Source organism: Clinocottus analis, unplaced genomic scaffold, assembly GCF_023055335.1.
Source record: "Clinocottus analis isolate CAN_PGR_092001 unplaced genomic scaffold, fCliAna1.0.p SCAF_6, whole genome shotgun sequence".
Taxonomy (NCBI): Eukaryota; Metazoa; Chordata; class Actinopteri; order Perciformes; family Cottidae; genus Clinocottus; species Clinocottus analis.
The window spans coordinates 11,486,166-11,509,283 of NW_027176218.1; the positions used below are offsets into that span (position 1 = coordinate 11,486,166).

The 23,118-nt window shown below is 41.2% G+C and overlaps 2 protein-coding genes across 3 annotated transcripts in view; both read left to right on the forward strand.

The window, feature by feature from the left end:
• sema3e (sema domain, immunoglobulin domain (Ig), short basic domain, secreted, (semaphorin) 3E) overlaps window positions 1–380 on the forward strand; it is a 19,909-nt gene extending 19,529 nt beyond the window's left edge. For both annotated transcript variants that reach the window (XM_068603184.1, XM_068603185.1), the window contains exon 17: window positions 1–380. This exon is cut by the window's left edge and continues 2,255 nt beyond it. The gene's annotated coding sequence lies outside the window, so the exon portion shown is untranslated.
• A 12,609-nt stretch (window positions 381–12,989) lies between these two features.
• Window positions 12,990–23,118, forward strand: part of pclob (piccolo presynaptic cytomatrix protein b) — a 54,459-nt gene continuing 44,330 nt past the window's right edge. Inside the window, exons 1-8 of the mRNA XM_068602892.1 lie at window positions 12,990–14,024; window positions 14,445–15,161; window positions 16,526–17,353; window positions 17,489–18,379; window positions 18,574–19,512; window positions 19,658–20,551; window positions 20,837–21,652; window positions 21,843–23,063. Coding sequence (XP_068458993.1) covers window positions 12,990–14,024; window positions 14,445–15,161; window positions 16,526–17,353; window positions 17,489–18,379; window positions 18,574–19,512; window positions 19,658–20,551; window positions 20,837–21,652; window positions 21,843–23,063 — 7,341 coding nt within the window. The remainder of the gene's footprint in view (window positions 14,025–14,444; window positions 15,162–16,525; window positions 17,354–17,488; window positions 18,380–18,573; window positions 19,513–19,657; window positions 20,552–20,836; window positions 21,653–21,842; window positions 23,064–23,118) is intronic.

Here is a 23,118-nt window from a genome sequence, read left to right on the forward strand (position 1 = left end):
TTATCTCTTACTTTTGTCACTGACTTGACCTTTTTTTCATAACGGAGTCAAAACATGTTTAATACAGTCACTCCTCATTCTCCTTGAATGTTCTTCAACTAAGACCTTTGACTTGGGTTCAACATGTTGTATCTGCTATACTTGTTATGAATACCTGCAATTAAAAAAAAAATGGACCATCCTTCCCTGATGTCACCTCTGTGGTCAGCGTACATCCACACACACACAACCATATTGAGAGATTGAGCCAATGAGGTAGAAAGAAAGAGGTAGAAAAGAGAGAGAGAGAGATTCGAGGGCAGTAGTCACTGAGATTAAAACATGCATTTTCATAATTACTTCATGATGTATTTTTTATTTGATGGAGGAAGTATGTTAAACACGCTACCAAAGAAGTTGTGTCCTCATATTGTACAATGAATGTGCAGGTGAAATTAAAAATCCAAAAACCAATCAGGACTCGTTATGATTGTGTTTTTTTACTCATGGTGAGCCGCACGCAAGGTTACCATGCTCATTCAAATTCTGACCAGGTCTACCTGAGTCGGTCGGGTGCTGAAGGCGTTTGAGAATGGGATTCATGCTGCTGATTTATTCCACATGGCTACCATAGCAACAAGCTCTGAACCAGTTCAGCTACCCTCCTCATCAAAGCTTTCCCCCCCTCTCTCTCTCTCTGTCAAATTTCTACAGTTACTCCGGCCCCTGGCCCCTCAGCCAATGGTCCCTGTAGCCACTAATAGATCACACTCTAATGTATGAGGCCGGTCCTCTAAACTAAACTTTGAAGTGGCTTTCTTTCTTCTGGGACTGAAAACTGGCATTGTACAGCTGGATGGAGCTCCTGACCACACAGATTGATGCCATTTAGCTACAGATGCAAAAACCAAGATGAATCTGGAGCTGTGCATTTAATGTTTCAAGAGGCCAAAGTGATGAAGTGCTCTGAATTCATTCATTGATCACAAAAAGGGATTAAAAGGTCAAAGGAAAAGACTTTACATGTTTCAGTCCCTGTGTAAAGTTGACAGTGCTTTTCCTTTACTTTTTTTGTTGTCCTCACGCAATGCTGTTTCTATCAGGAGCACAGTATCCAGAAGGAATGACAACCAGTAAACAAGCCTCTACAACCAGCAACACTCTACATGCTGTCAGTACATACACTACAGTGTATTGGATGTGTTTATGTGAACATGTTTTTGCGACCTTTGTTGGCATTTGCATCCAAGCCTTGATGGGTATGTCAGTGTGAATAATAATGAAAGCTCAGCAGAAGTGAACCAAAATATGTCTCTCCCTCTCTCCTCAAACATTAAGCACTGAGCCATGGCAAAACGTGTCTCGCTTTTATGCCTTTTGCTTCTTTTAAACTATGGATTAAAGCGTTTGAGAAATAAATTGTTTGAAAAAAATAATAATAATAATGTTCATATTCTGGATTTACTTGCTCAGGCAGCGCCCTGTCCCACTGCAGTGCTTTTTCTATTTCCAAAAGATTCACCTTGCTGGATTTGCTCTGATCTCAAATTCATAATGATATTCAGGATTTGTTTACGTGTCAAGCGTTTGTTATTTCTCTTCAGATGTTCTTAACAGGTGCAAAAAGTGAATGTTAAACATCAAGTGATCCGATAAGGTACTATCAGTAGAGGCCCAGGCGGTGGCTTGGCTTGCATATCAGGTTAGGATAAAAGAGACTCCAGTTTTAAAAAAGGTATGTTCTTGTTACCAATAGATATGATGACATACACACACAAAATACAAAGGGATTCTGAAATAATACAGACGTGACCAAACTGTAGACACAAGCAGCGTGTCAACATATACTATGTGTTATCTCGCTGACACAGCTGTCTCTGAGGTACAGAATTAGCCCTCAACAATTAGTAGCTACAATAAATAACCAGCATTAGAGGTTGGAATGACCGCTGCAAAATATAATTCAGCAATTGTGAATTATGTATCTATTTGTGTGCATTATCATTGGGTTGTTTATCTCCCACATATGGCTTCCAAAAGTATATACAACATACAGCCTAGTAACAATTCAATCCATTTATTCAACATGGTTCACTCGGCCACAAGCATGTCTATGTGTGTGTGTGTGTGTGTGTGTGTGTGTGTGTGTGTGTGTGTGTGTGTGTGTGTGCGCCTCGCTGTGAAATCATGGTAGGAGTTTGTATTATAAAAGATGCCTATCACCCAAAATACTGTGATGTTTCCCACAGCTCACAAACCCTGGAGAAGACAGCCGAGGGAGTGCGAAAGAGGGGCCACGTGGATCATCTGGCCTTTTTTACTTCTGGTATTCAAGGGAAAGTAGGAAGTGAATAATTGAGAGAGTGTGAAGAGAGCGAAGTGTGTAAAAGTAAAAGGAGAGGAAAACAGAGAAAACATATCTGTGCTCCCCAAACCTTGGGGCTTTGCCTCTCATGGGACCAACACGTCCTTGAATTATACTGCTGCCTGATCCGGCAACCTGAACTTTAAGTCTGCCAAGAGAAGCGGGACAGGTACCTGATACAAGTAAGAAACACAAATGTTTTTAACACGCTGAAAGCATACATGTCAGACGAGTATGAATTAGTAATGCTGTTTAGCACCACCGAGAAAATAATCACAATTTATTGCAAGTGGTTTTATTTTTTGGAACTCATTTCCAGCAGAATGTATGATTATACAACTATGCAACCTATTTGGCCGCTTGTCTTTGTGTCTGAATGCATTAAAGTACATTGTGTTCAGTGAAGGCAATGCACATGCCATGGATGTGTGTGAATTACATATGTGTGACGCATGTGCTGTGTCATTAATCTGGGTGTAATCACTACATCCGTGTCCCTGTGACGGTTGCTCTCTCCTCTAATCCATCTCTTTATCCCTGCATCTTCCTCATTACATCACTCTGACCTCTACACAGAGGCAGCCCCAACAGCTGGTCAAGGCTGTCAGACAACAAACAGCAACTGGCAGTCAGTAGATTCACCATATTTACTCTGTATAAATCATAAAATGTAGCATTATACTCCAATTGCTGTACACATACTCATATAACACACATTGGATACTATGGTTTCACTATAGGATCACTTACTAAAGCCTTACTATGAAATATGAATGCATGAAGCGGTTCACTCAGGCAGGTAGTGTAGTAGAAGGAATTCCTCTATATCCATCGTCCCAGGAGATTTGGACAACTGCAAAAAGTGTATGTGCATGTGAGTAAGCATACAAGCTTCCGCTGGAGTGAGTTGGGTGTTGACTGAGCAGCTTCACTCGTCTAATCAATATGTCTACCAACATGGAAAGATGCCTTTCAAACTGAATTGTTCAAAAAAATCAAAAACAGTGAGAATGTGAAAGAGTTTTGAAGAAAATGTATACACTGTAATGGTTTATTAAAAAAACACTGATATAAAGTAGGAATTACATGAAATTAGTACACCTCACTGCTATATTCTGCTATCCCTGAATAATTTAAATGCCAAAAAGCTAAATCATAGGAAATAAAAGATTACCTGATAGCTGTAATATTTTGATGAAGATGAAACATATAGTTTTCTCCAGCTGTAGAGCAGAGATACAAGATGAGGAAAAATAAGCCGACAACAACATCTTGACTAAATCAGCCAGTCTCCTGACTCAAAGCTGCAGTGAGAGACTCGGCTTAAGGCCGCACGTTGCCAACAGATGTTCCGCCCATAGAAGGAGTAAGGATTTATATGAGTGATCTAATTAAAAGTATTCAGCAGATTGTTCACCCTTGGTGACATTTTAAGAAACATTATTCAAAGAGTCTTGTACTACATTTGTAAATGATTAAATTAGGTTGGTCTCAAATGTAATACATCACTGATTAACTACCAGCTTCACCTTGCTTTTAACACCCAATTCCTGTTGCACAGACCCTTTACTCTACAAAAGAAAAAGTAAGCTTCATTTTGCAAATATGCCTCAGCAATATATGAAAATACTTCATCAAGTATCCATATTTGCATAAAATATTCCTGCAAATTGGATTTACTTATATGTGTTGGAATGGGTTGGAGATTTGCTTCAGTTCATTTCTGACACTGTCAACAAAAACAAACCCTGTTGTGGTTGCAGCACCCGTCTGAGCTGATGGCATTCCACGATAGCATGAAACAGGTCAACTATGAAATTAACTCCCTCAATTCAATATTACGACTAAGGCACTAGTACTAGTAATACTGTGTATTTTTGTTTGTGGCTTATTACAAAATAGCGTGACATTTAAAATAAAGAGCTTTTTAGTGGGGCTGCCTGCATATCTGAAGTGATTTATCTGTAACAGTTTACAGTATCTTTAAATGTTCTGTCAGTATCAAACTACTAATACTAATACTACTTATTTGACTTTCTTATTACTTTATTCTCAATCCTACAAGGTACAATATTGAGAAAGTTTAGGCTACCTGTATATGTTCCCTAATTACACTTCCGCACAAGTTTCCATTTTTGGTAATGGAGTTCCAGAAATTTATAATTTATGAATTCAGTTTTGAATCATATCGGTTTCACATATTTATTTTTTTTACTTTTAAAGGCACTTTCAGGATCATGTCACAGCCTTAAATACATACCAACGCCGCAAATAAATAATTAGATCACTCATATAAATCCTTACTCCTTGTGTGGGCGCAACAAACAGCAAACAAACAGCAAACAAACAGCAAACAAACAGCATGAGTCTTTAAGTCTAGCAAAAGCAATAGGCTTGCATTCAAGTAGAGCTTTCTGCTGTAGCTGTATAAATGCATAAATTAAGAAAAAATATCCTCAAAATGGACTGTTCAAACATTTTATGAGACACTTTTTCCAGTGAACACATCAGGAACCAATAACACAGCAATGTGTGCGCATTACAGCAGCAGGCAGCTGGGAGCCAGTGGCCTCTGGTGAATATTTGATGAGAGAATGGATCCTCTCCCTGGGCAGGTTGAGTACAGTGTGCATACCCAATCACATACAAGAGCACACACAGACACGTATACACAAATGTACACACACACACACACACACACACACACACCAGGTGGTACGGTTTCTCTGCTGTTCCACAGTCGTGCGCCAAGAAGGTACCAATGAAGATGATATTAGGGTACGCTGCATACCTGCCGATGAAAAGAACACCAGAAAGTGATGCCTCTTGTTCTCCATGATCTCCCTTTTAGAAATCATGGACACACACTCACACACATATAAGGTCAACTTATCTTCGTCACCAGTATGTTTTAAATGGTTAGAGAGGAATAGAGAGTCAAGACAAGGATACCTCGAAATAGAGAAATGCCAAGGGAAATTGTTGATTCATTAATATTCTGCTTTGCCTCTATTTCTACACGTATAGGATCACACCAGTATTTCTGAACGTTTAAGACCATTTATTATAAACCCTTTTGAGGCTTGATTGTGTTTTTTTTTTCTTTTTTCTGTGTCACTGCAACGCAGACTTTTTCAAATAGATGTGCACTTAGAAACACATTAGCATAGTTACGCATGAAGAGGGTCACACATCTCTGACAACAAAGCAATCAAACATGGTGCTCATTTTGATAGTCAAGCCAGTTGTTTTTCATACTGCTGTGCAATGAATGAATATCAGCTCGAACATGCTAAATACAAATCAAAAACCTAAAACTGTAGTTTACATTAGAAAGGTGTTAGCAGTGTAAAGTATATGTAGTTTGTCCAGTAAATGCTCCTGAAAACCTTAACAAAAAACAATGATATTAAATTAGTTTAGATTTCTTGGGAAAAAAACATATTCACTTGGTAAAGTACCTTCCTGTTAACAGAGCATGGTTTGCCTCTGACATTGTACACTGGAGTCCTCAGGTAGTCTAAACCCCCATCTTATTTTACACCTCTTCAATTATATACAGCCTGCTGTCTAGACCTTGTCACTGCACAAACATTCAGATGTTCATCTCGCTGCAGAATGGCAAACAACACCGTTTATTAAACTGCAATATATTTCGGACAATATACAATCAACAATCATAATGTTATCTTTTCAGTATTAGGGTGCATACGTTTTCAGTTAAATGGCTGGAATTTGTATTTAAAGGTCTTGTCCACTCTGCCATAAGGAAAGCATTTCTGAGAACATAATACAAATTTGTGGAATTTGTAATGCCTTTAAATATTACAGACATATAGTGACAATAAGAAAGAGGTCTAACTCTAGGCCTTTGCCGGTTCCAATAAAGGCAGACATTAGCACTGAAGCATCTGCAGCTCTGCTACACCCTCCTCCATTTTCTATTTAGAGCAACTCCTTCTCCACTCCATTCCTGGTCTCACATCTGCAAATGATTTTTTCCTCCTTATCTTTATGGTATTCATCAATTTAGTGTTCTCATTTCCATTATCTGATATAGCGTTTTCATCCCACTCTTATTTTCATTCCATCCCACTCCTCTCCCCTTTACAAGTCTGACTCTGATCAGCAGTGATTTTCTGCTCACTGATTTGTTGGATTTGGGGGCGTGAACTGTGTTATCCATATAATTCTCTCATGACAGAGCAGCCAAGGGAGGGGCTGGTGGGAAAAGTGAGATAAAAATAGCAAACGTGGTGATCAGGGTGTACTGATGCCTTGTGGACACTGTTCCTTTAAGAGTATTTTTAGTATGTCAGAAGGCAATGGTCACTGTTCATGAAAACAAGACTGGGTGGCTTTAGAATACTTGTGCAGTGTTCTGGCATGCAGTGAAGGCAAAGCACAGACCAGCAGACTACCAAGGCTTGGTAACCCGCGTAACATGCTCATTCTCACATGATCAGTCAGTCAATGAATTACATTGTTGGTACATTTATAATTTATGACACTGTTTTGAATCCCTTCATGATGAATCTACTTTTTATTATTATTATTATTATTATTATTATTAGTAGTAGTAGTAGTAGTAGTAGTAGTAGTAGTAGTATTACTATTGTTGTTGTTAGTCTTAGTATTATTATTAATAATAATATAATTGTCATTACTATGAGTAGACTTAAGTGTCATACCAATGCCAATATATAAATTGTCAACTTCAATTTAATTTGTCGTTCCCGTGCATTCCATGGTGTCATGAGTGCATATTTTCCCCTCCTCGGTGCAGATATGTAAATTTAATGACACTGTCGTGCGTGTGATCAGGTTACTGTATTGATTACATGGTGACCCTGCCAAACACAGACACAGAGACCTAGAAACCTAGAGAGGACAGCTAAACACCTCCATGCAGGTTACTGCTCCAAACCGCTCAGGCTCTGCTCCAGAGAAAACCATGCCGGGGAAAAACTGCTTCGCTTTTCTCAAGGGTCAGCGTCAGAGGTATGTCTCTTTTTGCAAAATAGTTCTTGAATCAAAATACTTGGCGATTTGTGAGGTCATGTTAGGTTGTTTTTGTTGTTGTTAATGTTATTGTGAAAGTTGCAATCTCATCCATGAGAACTACAGCTGACTGAGTTCAAAACTGCTTGGCAGCAGTAGGTTCCAGTGTGTCGGCTTAATTAAAATGAGAGAGAGATAAGTACAGCTTCTGAGCTGGGTGTGCGGGGGCTAGGAACGGCTCGATCGTGCAGAGAAGAATACAAATGCTCTCTAAAGGTGAGGTCTTTCTATTGGTGTACGCCTGAGTGGGCAGAAAGGCAATGCTGCAGAGAGGAGAACCACAGAGGCACAACGACTGCTGTCAGCTGAGACATGCCCTCATGTCTCGATTAATGTATTGGAAAATGGAATTCAGAAATAAGTCCATTATAGTTAGCAGTAATGGAGTCTGGGATTGTCCCTTGGCAGGAAGGTGGCCTGATGGTTATCCACTTTTGGCTCTCAGCAAGCAGGTCCAGGATTCAAACCTGTGTGGGTCAAAATACTTGCAGGTTAGGTTACATGCAGTACAAACTAAACTACTAAAAAGCATTTAGGTGTTAACACATGTTTCTGTATGGACCCTGTGATGGAATGGTGACCTGTGGAGGATGTACCCCACCTCTGTCCCTATAGGCAACTGAACCTTGAACAGTCATGGAGATCATATTTCAATTCAAGCTGTGTATATCCTGGAGTTAATGTGAACTTCACTTAAATGTAAACTGGAATATACACAATTTTGGACAAGCGTTAAGGCCTGCCGTTACACGAATAACACTCTTTCGTAGCATTCTATCATAACACTCCTCATCGTTAATATTTATTCTCTATATCAAATGCTATCTTGCCTTTTTCAAATGTGGATGCAGATGTATGAATGTTATACCTTAACTGAAGAAATTATGAGGCTTGAAATGGTTAACAAGGGAAAAATATATTACTACAAGCTTCTGGAAAATAAATGTAGGCTTTGTGTCTCCATTAGGACTACAAAATCACACCACAAAGAAGGAAGCAGAGTGACTGATGCTAATCATCCCCTGCTGGGTATTCTGTCTGTTTCTTTAGGGAATCTGCTTGGATGGAAAGGAACTGAAAAAAAATCATATGAAAAAGGCCTTTGATGGTCATTTTTTTTCTAAGTCTCTTGTATTATTTTACTCACTACACATGTGGTAAAGCCAGACAAAAGAAAGCTGCAGGTGAAACATGTTTTAATACTCAACCTTTTTGAATTGTTTCCAGCTTTAATTTGTTTCACTCCTCAATACACACGAGAGCATGCAATTTGTTTTCGGGTTTGTCTCTACGAACGAGCGCTGTTAAAGTCTATGATGCTTCAGCTGTGTGAGCGCAGGATTTACGTCTAGTTTGGCGTTATCAGAGTGTGCGTGGGAGAGAAAGGATGGTGACAGAAGAGATTTTAGTTATTGCTTTTAGACAGACAAGCAGGGAAAGATCAAAAGAAAAGAACATGATGGTGCCGCATCTGGTGATTGCCTGCTGTCTTACAGTCTTATATAACATTATTGACTGTCAAACACGACTTGAAAGCAGTTTAACCAGATCAGAAACATTAATGACAAACTTGTATTTTCAAACAGCTGTTTTTTAAACCAGCAGTTTTGTATTTATCTCAGAATATATTGGTTCATGGGTTAAACAAAAAAATATACAGATGCATTTGGCACCAAATAATGCATAGTGGAATACAATGTTAGACAATTAAGCCTGAGTTAAAATATATTGTGTTTTTGATTACGTATTATGTTCACTCAGACCATTTCCAAAAAAACACATTGTAAGGATGAGGGCGATATAAGTGTGAGATTACTTAAAAGGATTTCCGGACCATGAACAAACCCACTGCAAAGCGAGAGCAAATTTCCCCAGATGGAGATTGTACTGATGAATGTTTCCTGTGTCTGTCCATCTGTGTGTGGCTGTGTGTGTGTTTATGTGTGTCTGCAATAAAGCCAAATCTGGTGCTTTCCAAAGAGCTACCATAGCGATTCTGCCTATCACACATCACACATGACGTAACTCTTCCACACGCCCACACATCACTTGCTCTCCATCCTTCCCACACTTCTCTCTCACGCTTACCACATACCGAATAGAAATCCATCTACTGTATGTTGTGTGTAAATGTCCATGTGGCTATGTGGTGGGGATTGGAGTCTGATCAGAAATTATAGTTAGATATTTGCCTTTAATGGGGACCTATCATTTATGTTGAATAATATTTCTTGTGGCAGAAGGGTGATCTATGGAGGTGAGAATTAGTTTTCCTCCTTATTTTCTGGTGCTATGTTTTTCTTGCCATTTTAGTAAAATAATAAATTGTCTTAATAGATATATAGATAGATGGATGGATATCAATTTTACAGAGTTGTGTAATTGTATACTTTTCAAGAATCCTGGTCAGTTCATGGTTGGCCACACGTCTCAGCATGTTTATTCACAGTCCTGCAGCTGGGAGGGAAGAAGACAGTGAGCTAGTTGTGTTTCACTTTGACAGTGGCACACGATAAGATCGCACAGATTGTCTCTTCACATCTCATCTGCTTTGTAGGAAAACTCTTTTGGGGGAAATGCCACAATAAGAAAGTCAGCAAAGGAAGAAGAGACAGGTTACACAGACTCAAGAAGTGTGTGTGTGTGCCTGTGGGTGTTCACTTCTGATTACGTACATATCCATTAAGTACTTAACAAAGTAAAATGCTACCAACATCTACAAGATTTAATTCAGGCCGAAGAGGAAATGCCCAGACGGTGCACGCACTGCAGAGGAATTGCTGCGTACTGAAGAAAGGCGTCCAGTGCAAAGTGCATTTGTCTTTTGCATTTTGCTTGACAAGTATTGAGTGACGTCCAAAAATGGAATTGTTGTAGATTAAATCCAGCATTTTGTGCTTCAGGTCTGGAGGCAAGTGGATGGAGAAATTAGGCAGAGACAAAAAAAAATTAAAAAGGCAATTTTAATCATAGTTCTGAAATGTATTGAGTTCTGCTGAAATGGGTTGTGTTAGTCTGTGTGCTATAAGCCACGGTTGACGGATGGATGGTGTTTAAGATACGAGAGGGAGGCATATGATCTATCAGTGTCTGGCAATATTTGTTGTTTTATCGTATCAGGTAATATTTCATTAAGGCAAACACATGGCGAGCTCATTTTGAGAGATGATGTGGCATGCAACTGCACACACTGACACATACATCTGTATTTAGATTACAAATATAAAGACAGGCAATCAATCAAAAGACAAAATATATTTTGCCTGACTGCCAGCCTTTCTGATGATTAATTTACACTGTATGAAACACAACGTGGGATTTAAGTGTTTTGAAATAATGTTGCATAGAAATACAAATAGTCATGTGAAATGGAATACAAAACTAAGTGAATGCATCTAATATCGCTATCATGGCTCAACACACTTAAGACAAAAAAATACATTATACCCCTCCACTCACGATAGTAAATATGTCAACGATTGCTTAAAACATGTGCAACATTTCACGCACGGGGGGCGGGAGTAATTCTTAGGTCTACGACGCGGATCACACGTGACTCCCGGGAAATAAATCGCCTTGTCCCCTTTAATTTCAATTTCCGTGCGTGATATATATTGTGATCACCTGTCAGATGCGGCGCCTGCGCACTGGAGTGGGAGGCGGAGTGGATGCTGATCGCTCTCTATCTGCTGCCCTGTGCCCTCCATCCCTCGGCGATCAGACACACACGGACAGGGGGAATCCGAAGAGCGGTGGGCGAGGATAGGGAGACAGACCTGCTGTTTAATGAAGGTACAATTTCCGTCGCTTTCGCTAGAATACCGCGCTTTGCGTTTGACATTGTGACCGTGGAGGGTGAAGGATGCTCAACTGCAGGATGGGAGGAGATGAGTAGCGGGTACACAGAGCGGAGATCAGAGGGTATTTTAGGAGACGCCGCCGATGACATGGCTTTTGCTGTGTTTCCTCGCTTATATGTAGGCTGGTTTCATGTTCCGGAATGTAGGCGCGTTTAGACTTTTACCGGTGAAAAAGAAAAAGAAAAAAAAGAAAAACTGGACTGGGAACTGGGAAAAGACTCCTAGTCAAGGGCACACAAGTAGGTGATCATATGTTGTTGTTGTTCTGGGGTTTTTGTTGTATTATCTCTGCTCACCCGTGTACACGGAGGTTGTAATCCCCTCGCACCGTCTCCGGGCTGACATGGCATCGGGTTTAGAGTGGTCGGGCGTAATGCATGCCGCTTTTTCACGAGGCTACTACGGTAAAACGCGGTGGATCCGCTTCACCGCCTCTGGTTGAACCATCGCTGCCAGTGTACTGAGCGAATACACGTTAAATCCAGCTGTTTCATATGTATTCCTAATGTTCATCACAGACCGCCATTGCCCTTATTGTTGCTTTTTCAAAAGAAAAGTATCCGTATTAATTTCCCATGCATTACATGTGATGGGCCCCTACCCGGATGTGCCTGCAGTTTCTCCATAGAGAGCGCTAGATTTCCTGTTTACTCGTCTTACTGCTGTAAAACACGTCCTGCATGAGATTTTTCACTCTCCAACAGTGGGTGCCATTTGGGTGACGGGTGACATCCGAGTCATTATACAGCGAAAGTGGAATTTTGTGACGGCGGAAGAAACATGTAACCACCTTGCATAGTCATTTGAAACAGGCTTGCAGAGTAGCCGGGTCTAATGAGAGCTATGTCACGCTCCTGTGCTGCACATTGGTCAGTATTGTATTGCTGGCTGAAAGGGATCTCTGAGGTTTGTGCACGCTGTGATTACCGCGCGACCCTGTCCGTGGTCCTGAAAGCAACAGTCGAAGTAAATGAAAGTGAGGCTGACTCAATAATGTCTGGCTTTCTTCGTATAACGGTGACGATTGCTCTGCAAATGATGATCGCGTCAATCAAAATTGAAGTAAATTGTGTTTATTAATTGCTGTCAAACGCTGTGGTGTGTCACAAACTGGATTTTTTCACATGTACAGTGTGAATGTACATTATTTTAAAGTGTGCAGTGTACGGATTTAGATAGAGATGGACTAGCCATATGGTAATATGCATGTGGAGTTGATATTATAATTATGTCTCAATATGCATAAACAGGTTAAAAAACTCATATTTGAGATTGAATCAGTTGTGATAATATGTTTTCTCTCCAGCCATTATACTTTAGACACTGTTGCCTTAGGTATTTATTTTGTGTACCAGACATCCTATTAGCTCAGACAGTATGCGATGTGGTTCACAAATCCTCGTGCTCGCTTTCATTATCCCTCCCTCTCGTCTTGTTCCCTGTCATCTCACACTTCCTCTATGTCTGTTTCTCGTGCATTTAGGAAGTCTGATGTAGACGCTGAGCCAGAGGAAAGTCCAGGGAGCAGCAGCAGCAGCGGGGCTGTAGATGCCCTCTCCACAGCCCCGTCACCAGCCCCCCCACAGGCCTCTGCGGGAGAGCCAGGACAGAGTGGAGACAGCTCCTGCTTTGACTCCGACAGCCCTATAGATTCCAGCTCCTGCGAGGAGGAGGAGGAGGAGGAGGAGGAGGAGGAGGGGGAACGGGAGGAGGAGGACCCAACTATGTTCTCCTCCAAGTTCCTCAGTGGGGCCAACCCCCTGAATGCTGTGTCCTCTGCTGTCAATAAGTTTGGTTTATTTGGAGATGATAGGGAGGGGGATAAGAATAAGAAAGCGCCTTCTCAACAAGGTGTGAAACCTTCTGGAGAACAGCAGTCAGGAGCAGCCTCAGGCAAAGGCCCTCAACAGCAGCAGGGACCGCAAAAATCAGACCAGGGCATTCCTATGCAAAAGAGCCAGCCACTCCCTAAAGAAGGATCACCACAGCTGCACGGGAATGGACAAGCTAGACCCACCAACAAGCCTGGTGGGCATCAAACTGCTCCAAAGGCAGGGACACAGCCTGAAGGCCAGCTTAAAAGAGAGCCTCAACAAAGTCAACCTAAGGGCCCACCACAGCAAGGTTCGCCTAAGGCTGGAGTTCAACAACAGATGGGGAAGAGTGGAGCTCAACAAGATTCTTCAAAAGCATCATCACAACAGGTTCCTCCTAAGACAGGGATCCAACAACAATGGCCTGCTAAAACTGGTACACAGCAACAACAACAACCTGCAAAGACTGGGGTGCAAGAGTCCACAAAAGTTGCCTCACAAAAAACTGGCTCACAGCAACAGTCACCTGAATTGGGACAGCAACAGCAGGGGTCACCAAGAATTGGACAACAAGAACAGGGCTCGCCTAAACTTTCAAAGCAACAACAGGGTTTCCCTAAAGTTGCACAGCAGGGGTCACCTAAAGTGGGACAACAACAGCAAGGTTTAAGGACTACTCCCCATCAGCAGTCCTCAGACAAGCCTGGGTCACAACAACAAGGCCCTAAGGGACCTGGCACACCTGGCCTGTGCCGCACAGGGTCTTCATCACCAGGACAAACCAAAGCTGGACCTCAGTCAAAAGCAGTAGCTAAGTCCCTTTGCCCAGTGTGTAACATAACAGAACTAAATATGCACACCAAGGAATCCCCTAACCATAAAACCTGTTCACAGTGTAAAACTGAAGTGTGCAGCTTGTGTGGCTTCAGCCCTCCAGACTCTGATGTAAGTAGTGGCTTAGTATTTTACTTCTGTATAATTTGTTTTATTTGTATATGACTATGCTTTGTTAAAAAACTAAATGTGCATACATTTTACTTCTGTAAAGTATTTATTACAGTACATTTTTCTATCAACATAAGCATCTTTATGTCAAATTAAAATAATTTTGCAATTCACTGCAGCCATAGTGGATTAGGGTTGTGTAAAGTTAAACTACAATTTCAAAACTCCACAATATCCATCTACATATTATAATACTATGTTATAACACTAATTAGAACCAATTGAATCAAGAGGCAATTAACAACAAATTGGTATGGAAATTATTCAATGTTATAACAAGTAATAACATGTATTTGTAATGGCACTTTTTGTCTTGTACTTTATATACATTAATATGTGATCCTTGTCATTTTTGAATAGGGACGTGAGTGGCTTTGTCTTCCCTGCCAGATACAGAGAGCTGAAGGCGCTTCTGAACGACAGAGATCACCTCAGAAAATGCAGTCTACATTGGCAAATGTGCCAGCCAAGGGTGAAGCTACTAAAGTTGCAGAAAGTCAAAAACAGGCCAGCCCAGCATCTGTTCAGAAATTGACACCTCAGACCACATCTGGGTCTCTCAAACCGGATCAGACTAGTCAAAGTGGACGCAAGCAAAGCAGTGGCCAGCACGAGTCAGGAGGACTATTTGGCTTGGGTGGTGTTAAAACTGCAGCTGGAAAGCCTGAAGCGTCAGTAACTGGAAAGATGTTTGGTTTTGGTTCCTCCATTTTTAGTTCTGCATCTAATATGATAGCCTCTGCTGTACAGGATGAGCCTAAAACCACACCACCAGTTTCTCCCAAAATGCAGTCTACAAAAGAGACCACACCTGCTACTGTCAAGACACAAGAACCTACCCAGCAGGCCAAGGCTAATCCAGGAAGACAGGTCAAAGTGGACAAAGCTCCATCAGAGACTTCAAAGGCATCTGCGTCCTCCCACAATGTCCCTGAACGAGGTCAATCGACTTGTCCATTGTGTAAGATGGTTCTCAATATGGGCTCGATGGACCCTCCCAACTACAACACCTGCACTGAATGCAAAAGCACTGTCTGCAACCAATGTGGATTTAACCCCATGCCAAATGTCAATAAGGTAAGACATATGTTATGTTGATTGAATTAAATAACAATTGAATTAATAAATAATCAACGAAAAAGAAGTAGGAAAGTATATGAAATAAAACATATTAAGTTACATACATCGCTATATAATACTATGATTTTGGAAACAAATTGCTATTGCTTCCTGAGTAATTAGGGTTTTAAATAACTGGTAGGTCGGTTTAGTTACATTATTGCCTCCAAAGTGATCATTACATGGATACAGAACTGTAGCACACAGGTGATACTTGTAAATTAAACTATTTTAAGATGTCAAATTCTCTTTTGATGCTCAGATTAGTTGCTTAAGTAATTTTCATTTCATTATTTGGGATGGTAATCCCAAATGGTATTACTCATGAATAGCAACAACATTTCTGGACAAAGTTATGACAGAGGAATGTTTGAGATATCATTTTTTTTGTGTTTTTGTCATGAAAAACATATTCATTGGAGTGGTATTTGTCTTTATTTGTTTTCTGGGCAATGCCAAATCCTCTACTAAAGTATCAAAGCTGTGAAGCCATTTTAATTTCATATCCTACTAACAGTGCCCCTAGTTTTTAAACAGCAAGATGGCTATGTGTCAGACCCTCGGCCAGACCTGGAAAACGATGGCTAGTCACAAATATAAATACAAGTGTATATACCTCTAGCTTCACTGTGGTTTCCTGTAGTCTTAACATTCTTTGAAGTAAATTATTTGTGCAATAAATAACCTTTTTGGGGTAATATTATTACCATTATTGCCTGATCACATATATAATTTTAAAATAATTGATTCAAGGCTCTTGGAAAGACAGTTTATCATTTAAACTCTTAATCTCATAGGAATGGTCTTTCAGGGGATACCACAAACAAGGTAAATGGACATGTCATGCTGGCACTCAAAGGACATGACATTTGACTCTGTAATTCAATGCAGTTAGTAAGCCACCTTGCCAAGGACAGTCCAAGGCTACTTGATCGTGTGGTACTGCTTCCAAATCTAATGGCTAAAACAGTGGTAAACCAAGATCAGGATGGGGAGATCCTTTGTTGCATATACAATACTGCTATTTAGTTTACTTTTTTAAGAGCTTTTTTGTAGCTTTTTTATGGTGATAGAATTAGTTGATTTAATTAAACACATTTATTTAAATACAAACATCTTAACATACAAACTTATTTATCATCAATTTAATTGATGTAACCAGAGTCTGCTCACTGTATTCCATGGCTCTATGTGTGTGTGTGTGAGAGAGAGTGCTTTTCTATTCAGATTAGGATGCCTCAACTCCTAGATTATCTATTTTTTTTCTTTACTTTTTAAACATGTACATTTATAATTTGTTGGTTTGTTGTCTGTTTTTCCAGGGAAAGGAGTGGCTCTGTCTAAACTGCCAGGTGAAACGAGCTGCCAGTGGATTTGAACCTCAGAAAGACACATCTTTGCTCACTTCCTCATTTAAAAAAGCTACTCCAGCACAGCCTGCACTACAAAAGACATCTGCACCAGGCTCTCCTCAGAGGAAAGTATCTACACCTACAGTACAACCAGTCAAGGCTAACACTAAAGGTCCAGACAGTTATAAACAGGCCAGCCCAGCTCCTGGTCAGAAAACACCTCAGGAGAGCCGGATGGCAGCTCCACAGAAACCACCAGACCAGACAAGCCAAACTGCACAAAAGCAGAGGAATGCCACAGTAGCTACAGAGAAAGATTCAGGAATGTTCTTTGGTTTTGGTGGTTCTACGAGTCAGCCTGATGCGACAAAACCTGCAGTCACTGGGAAAATGTTTGGTTTTGGTTCCTCCGTCTTCAGTTCTTCATCTACTTTGATAACTTCAGCTGTTCAAGATAAGCCCAAAACTACACAACCACATTCTCCCAAAATGCCTGCTGCAAAGGACTCAAAATACCCAACTGCCAATATATTAGAACAAGAGAAGAAACCAGAACAACCCCAGCAGGCCAAGAGTTCTCCATCAGTACAGCTGAAAGCGGAACAACTTCCATCAGAATCCCCAAAGAGAGCATCCGCTTCCGCAGTTGTTTCCAAAGCAGGCCAGTCTACCTGTCCTCTATGTAAAGTGGAACTCAACGTGGGCTCTAAAGATCCTCCCAACTACAACACCTGTACCGAGTGCAAACACGCTGTCTGTAACCAATGTGGTTTTAATCCTATGACAAATGTTAAAGAGGTAAGATAAGATTACTGTATATTGCAGAAAAGTTACTCGCAGAGTGATTGTTGCATTGTTTTTTTATTATTACTGTAATTAAAATATTGTTTTAAATTACTAAGTTTGACTATTTACCTGTTTGCTTAAATATAGGTGAAGGAGTGGTTATGTCTCAACTGCCAGATGCAGAGAGCCCTCGGAGCAGCTGAGCCTCCAGGAACTCCTATGATGAAACAACTGGCCTCATCAAGTAAAGTCCCTGCACCTGCCTATGCCATAAATAAGGAAACTCCTCCACTAGATAAACCTCAAAAGACAGACATTCAAACAGCTGCTGAATCAAGGAAGACATCAGCACCAGGTTCTCCTCAGAGGAAACCATCAACACCAGCAGAGCAGACAGCAAAGATGGAAGTCATAAAAGGACTAGAGAGTCAGAATAAGGTCAGCCCTGCCCCTGGTCTGAAAACTCCAATTCAAAGCCGTAAAACAGGTCCTCAGACACCACAGGACCACACAAGTCAAACTGGACCTAAGCAGAATAATACTACCTCAGCTACACAAGAGGAAACCAGAGGGTTATTTGGATTTGGAGGTCCTAAACCTCAACATGATGGTGCAAAACCTGCTGGATCATTGGGTGGAAAAATGTTTGGCTTTGGTTCCTCCATCTTCAGTTCTGCATCCACTTTAATAAACACAGCTGTCCAAGATGATTCGAAAACAACTCCACCAGTGTCTCCCAAGATGCCTGCTGCAAAGCAGACCACATCTCAGCTTGCTGATAAACAAGAACAGGAGAAGAAACTACAGCCCATGACCTCTTCATCTCATCAAGCCAAAGTAGAAAAATCTCCATCAGAGCCTCCAAAAGATGCAACTGTTTCCTCGGTTATTCGCAAGGCAGGCCAACCTACCTGTCCACTCTGTAAGGTGGAACTCAACTTTGGCTCTAAGCAACCTCCCAACTACAACAAGTGCACTGAATGCAAGAAAAACGTCTGTAACCAATGTGGATTTAATCCAACGCCAAATGTTTCAGAGGTAATAACAGCACATATTAAATTAATTTTATTATAAAATCAAATACAAAATTATGAGACGTAAAAGTAACATATTGCAGCCCATAATTGAACAGGAATGTACCATGATCTATAAAATGCATATATTGACATAATGACATGATTGCCTGCTGGTGTTGTACATGTTTCGTAATTTAATTTTAATTTTGTTTGTAGGTAAAAGAGTGGTTATGCCTGGACTGTCAGATGCAGAAAGCTCTTAGTGCATCTGAACTCACAGGACCTCACAATACAGCTAACTCAAGTTCCCCATCGGCTGTGCAGCAGAAGATAACAGCTCCCAGTCAAGTGGAAACTCTAAAGGGGTTATTAAAATCTGATGCACCTTCAAAGATGCAGACGTCAGTGCCTGATGTACTTCCAAAGAATGGGAGTCCCACACCAGGTTCTCCTCAGAAGACACAGTCAACTAAGGCTGCTAAAGGACCAGAACGTGACACACAGGCTAGCCCCACTCCTGGCAGGAAAACTCCTCTCGATATTCCAGGGGCATCAGCATCGCAGAAACCAACTGACCAGGCAAGTGAACTTGGACTAAAGCAGAGTAAGGTCAACCTGGATTCAAAGCAGGAGTCAGGAAACATATTTGGCCTGAGTGGTCCTAAAACAAAGCCTGATGCCTCAAAAACAACTGAGTCGGTGTCTGGCAAAATGTTTGGCTTTGGTTCTTCCATTTTTAGCTCAGCATCAACTTTGATATCATCCGCTGTTCAGGAAGAATCACGTACTACACCACCAGGCTCTCGTAAGATGTCTGCACCTGCACACGCCTCGCCCAAGATGTCTGTTGTGCCCAATATTTCTCCAAAAACTACACCAGCAGTTTCCCCCAAAATGTCCCCAGCAAGAGAGCCCAAAACCCTGGAGAAGAAACCAGAAGAATTCCAACAGAACAAACATGACAAAGCGCCATTACAGCCACCAAAGGCAGCAACAATCTCCAAAATATCTTCTAATGCAAGCCAGGCCACCTGTCCACTGTGTAAGGTTGAGATTAACATCAGCTCCAATGACTTTCCAAACTACAACACCTGCACTGAGTGCAAGACCACAGTCTGTACCCAATGTGGATTCAACCCAATGCCTATAGACAAGGTAAGTGAAGGAATACATACACAATACATTCATTATTAACATACTGTATGCATTCATACTATAATTTCTAAATACTCGGGTTATTGTCATTTACTACAATGTTTAATTACAAAGCAACATATAACTGGTGTCTACTGTATTTTAGGGAAATGAGTGGCTATGTCTTAACTGTCAGATGAAACGAGCAGTTGGAACAGCTGAGCCTCCAGGGCCTCCCACATTGAAGACCCAGACTAGTAAAGTTCCTTCACCTGCTGCAGTCCAGTTGAAGGTTGATCCAGGCCATGATGTAGTAACGAAAGAGACTTCAGAACCAGTCTCACCACAGAGAAGACAGTCACCATCTGTGCAGTCAGTGAAATGTGAAGCTGCTTCTATACCATTGAAACAGGCCAGCCCAGCACCTGATCATAAAACACCACAGGAAATCCAGAAGGCAGGTCTAAGGAAGCCACCAGATCAGGCAAGCCAACATGGAAGCAAGCAACCTGATTCTGCAAAGCCTCAAGAGTCAGTAACAAATAGGCAGACTAAACCTAAGCAGAGTGATGCCTCAGCAGTGACACAGCAAGAGGAAGGACGTTTCTTTGGTTTTGGTAGTGGTAAAACTCAACCCGAAGCTGGAAAGCAGACAGAGTCACCGAGTGGGAAAATGTTTGGCTTTGGAACTTCAATCTTCAGTTCTGCATCTACTTTGATAACCTCAGCCATTCAAGACCAGCCCAAAACTACTCCACCATTGTCTCCCAAGATGTCCCCAAGTGCCCAGAAGCTTGAGCAGCAGAAGAAAACAGAGTCATCACAGCAGACCAAGACACCGCCATCAGGACCGGCCAATTTGAGCAAAGTCCCATCAGATTCATCAAAGGTCGCAGCAGCGTCCCAAGTAGCTGTCAAACCAGGCCACTATACATGCCCACTCTGTAAGGTGGAACTCAATGTGGTTTCCAAAGATCCACCCAACTACAATACCTGCACTCAATGCAAGAACATTGTCTGTAACCAGTGTGGATTTAACCCTATGCCAAATGAAGCAGCGGTAAGACTAGAAAAAATGATTATGTCTCATTTCAACTTAATTTTACATTTGACTGCTGACATAATTGCAAGTGTCGTGTCCCTTGCTGGATCTTTATTCTTTTCAAATGATGCATGCCATTGCTCATTATTGTCTGGGAATATTAAACGTTGTAATACTTGTTTTAACTACAATTACAGATACTTAAATATAACAGAACATGAATATAAAACATAATTATACACAGATTATCTAACAGTTTTTTTAAAAACCTTTTTTCTATTTTTTTGTTGTTGTTTTTTTTAGGTAAAGGAGTGGCTATGTCTGACCTGCCAGCTGCAACATGCTCTAGGCACAACACAGTCTCAAGGAGTTACATCGGTCAACTCCCAGATACTTGCAAAACATCAAGGGAAAGAATTAATCAACCCAGCTGAAAATGAAAACAAAGACTCAACTCAAAGGGAACTGTTTGTCGCAGCAAAGCCAGCTATAGCCGACACTACTAACAAGCCAGAGGGTCAGAAACAGCTCAGCCCAGTTCCTTCTCAGAAAAGGCCACAAGAGGCCCAGAAAACACCAGCTCCTAATAAATCACCAGCCCAGACAAGGCAAACTGAAGGCAAACCCAGCAATGCCACAGCAGCGTCACAGCGAGATACAGGAGGCTTCTTTGGTTTTGGTGGCGGTAAAACTCAACCAGCAACTGGGAAAATGTTAGGCTTTGGTTCTTCCATCTTCAGTTCTGCATCCACTTTAATAACCTCAGCTGTTCAGGACCAGCCCAAGACCACTCCACCAGTTTCTCCCAAGATGTCCCCAGCAAAAGAGATCAAATCCCCTCTTCCCCAAAAGAAAGAAAAACTGACAAAGTCAGAACAACTCCAACAGACCAAGACAACTCCAACAGCACTGACCAAAGTGGACAAAGCTTCATCAGAGCCTCCAAAGGTTGCAGCAGGCTCCGAAGCCACTGGCAGACTCGGCCCTTCTACCTGTCCACTCTGTAAGGTCAATCTCAACATGGGGTCCAAGGATCCACCCAACTACAATGACTGCACTGAATGCAAGAACACTGTCTGTAACCAGTGTGGATTTAACCCAATGACAAATGTATCGGAAGTAAGTGTGATTTTCTTTTCTTATAATATTTACATTTTATATTCAAAGAATGACACATCAAAAATATATATTATGATAACATGTAGAAATGTCTACATAAATGTCACTGTGCTGTACTATGATGTTATCGTACAAAACCATGTATGTTTAAACAACACACTTACTCAAAATAATATGATTTCCCCCTCAGATGGAGTGGTTGTGTCTGACTTGTCAGATGCAAAGAGCTCTCAAAGCAGCTGAATTAGTAGAGCCTCCATTGATGAAACCTCAGGCATTACCAAACAAAGTGTCCCAAAAAGACATTATTTACACACAAAAGGGAGAAGTGCCAAAAGGAAATCTAAAGGACTGTCTATCACCAAGTGCACCACGAAAGAAAGAAACTACACCTTTAGTTGAAACGAACATCACCCAAAAATCAACCACTGTTTCATCACCAGCAAAGGAGAGCCCAGGTACTGTTTCAAACCCCACAAAACTGGATAAAACTGCTTCAGCACCTACCAAGGAGGTTCAAACCTTGTTTGCACCTCCTGTCAAAGAGACGACAGCTGTAGTTTCAGACCTCAAGAAACCATTGCCTGCTCAAGCTCTTCCTGTCAACACAGATATGGGAACTTCTCTACAGAAGAAAAATAATTTCACTCCACCAAGTTCCCCTGCACCTAACAAACTAACAGAAAAGAAAGAGGAGGAATCGAAAATCGTTCAGAAATCAGCTACTAAACCAGTGACATCTTCTGAAGAAGTACAGCCCCCAAAATCTATAAATATAGAATCAAACTCTGTTGAAACATCCCTTGCCAAATCTGTTCCACCAGCAGGACAGCAAACAAGTGAAGAATCAGGAGGTTTCTTCAGCTTTGGTAGTCCTAAAACTCAGCGTGCTGCCTCAAAAACAACTGAAGCTGTGACTGGGAAGATGTTGGGATTTGGTTCATCCCTCTTCAGCTCAGCATCTACCTTGATAACATCTGCAGTTAAAGAGGAGTCCCGCACAACACCACCAAGTTCCCGTAAAATGTCGGCCCCAGCTCAAGTCTCTGGCACAATGGCAAAATCCCAGATTTCTCCAAAGCCCAGTCCCCCAGTTTCTCCAAAGATAACTTCAGCAAAAGAGGCCAAACTGCCTGCTACTCAGGCACCATCTCCGGATAAGATACCAGATCAATCTCAGCAGATCAAGGACCCGCAATCAATACAGGCCAAAGTGGCTAAAGATCCTTCAGAGCTTTCAAAACCAGAAGCCTCCCAAGCGGCTCCCAAAGCTGGTCAGTCTACCTGTCCACTCTGTAAAGCAGAACTTAATATGGGCTCCAAAGATCTTCCCAACTACAACACCTGCTCCGATTGCAAAACCACTGTCTGCAACAAATGTGGATTTAATCACATGCAAAATGTAGAAAAGGTAATTAAATGACTGTAGCATTATTTTCTTTTCCTGTTTTAATTAATTTAATAGA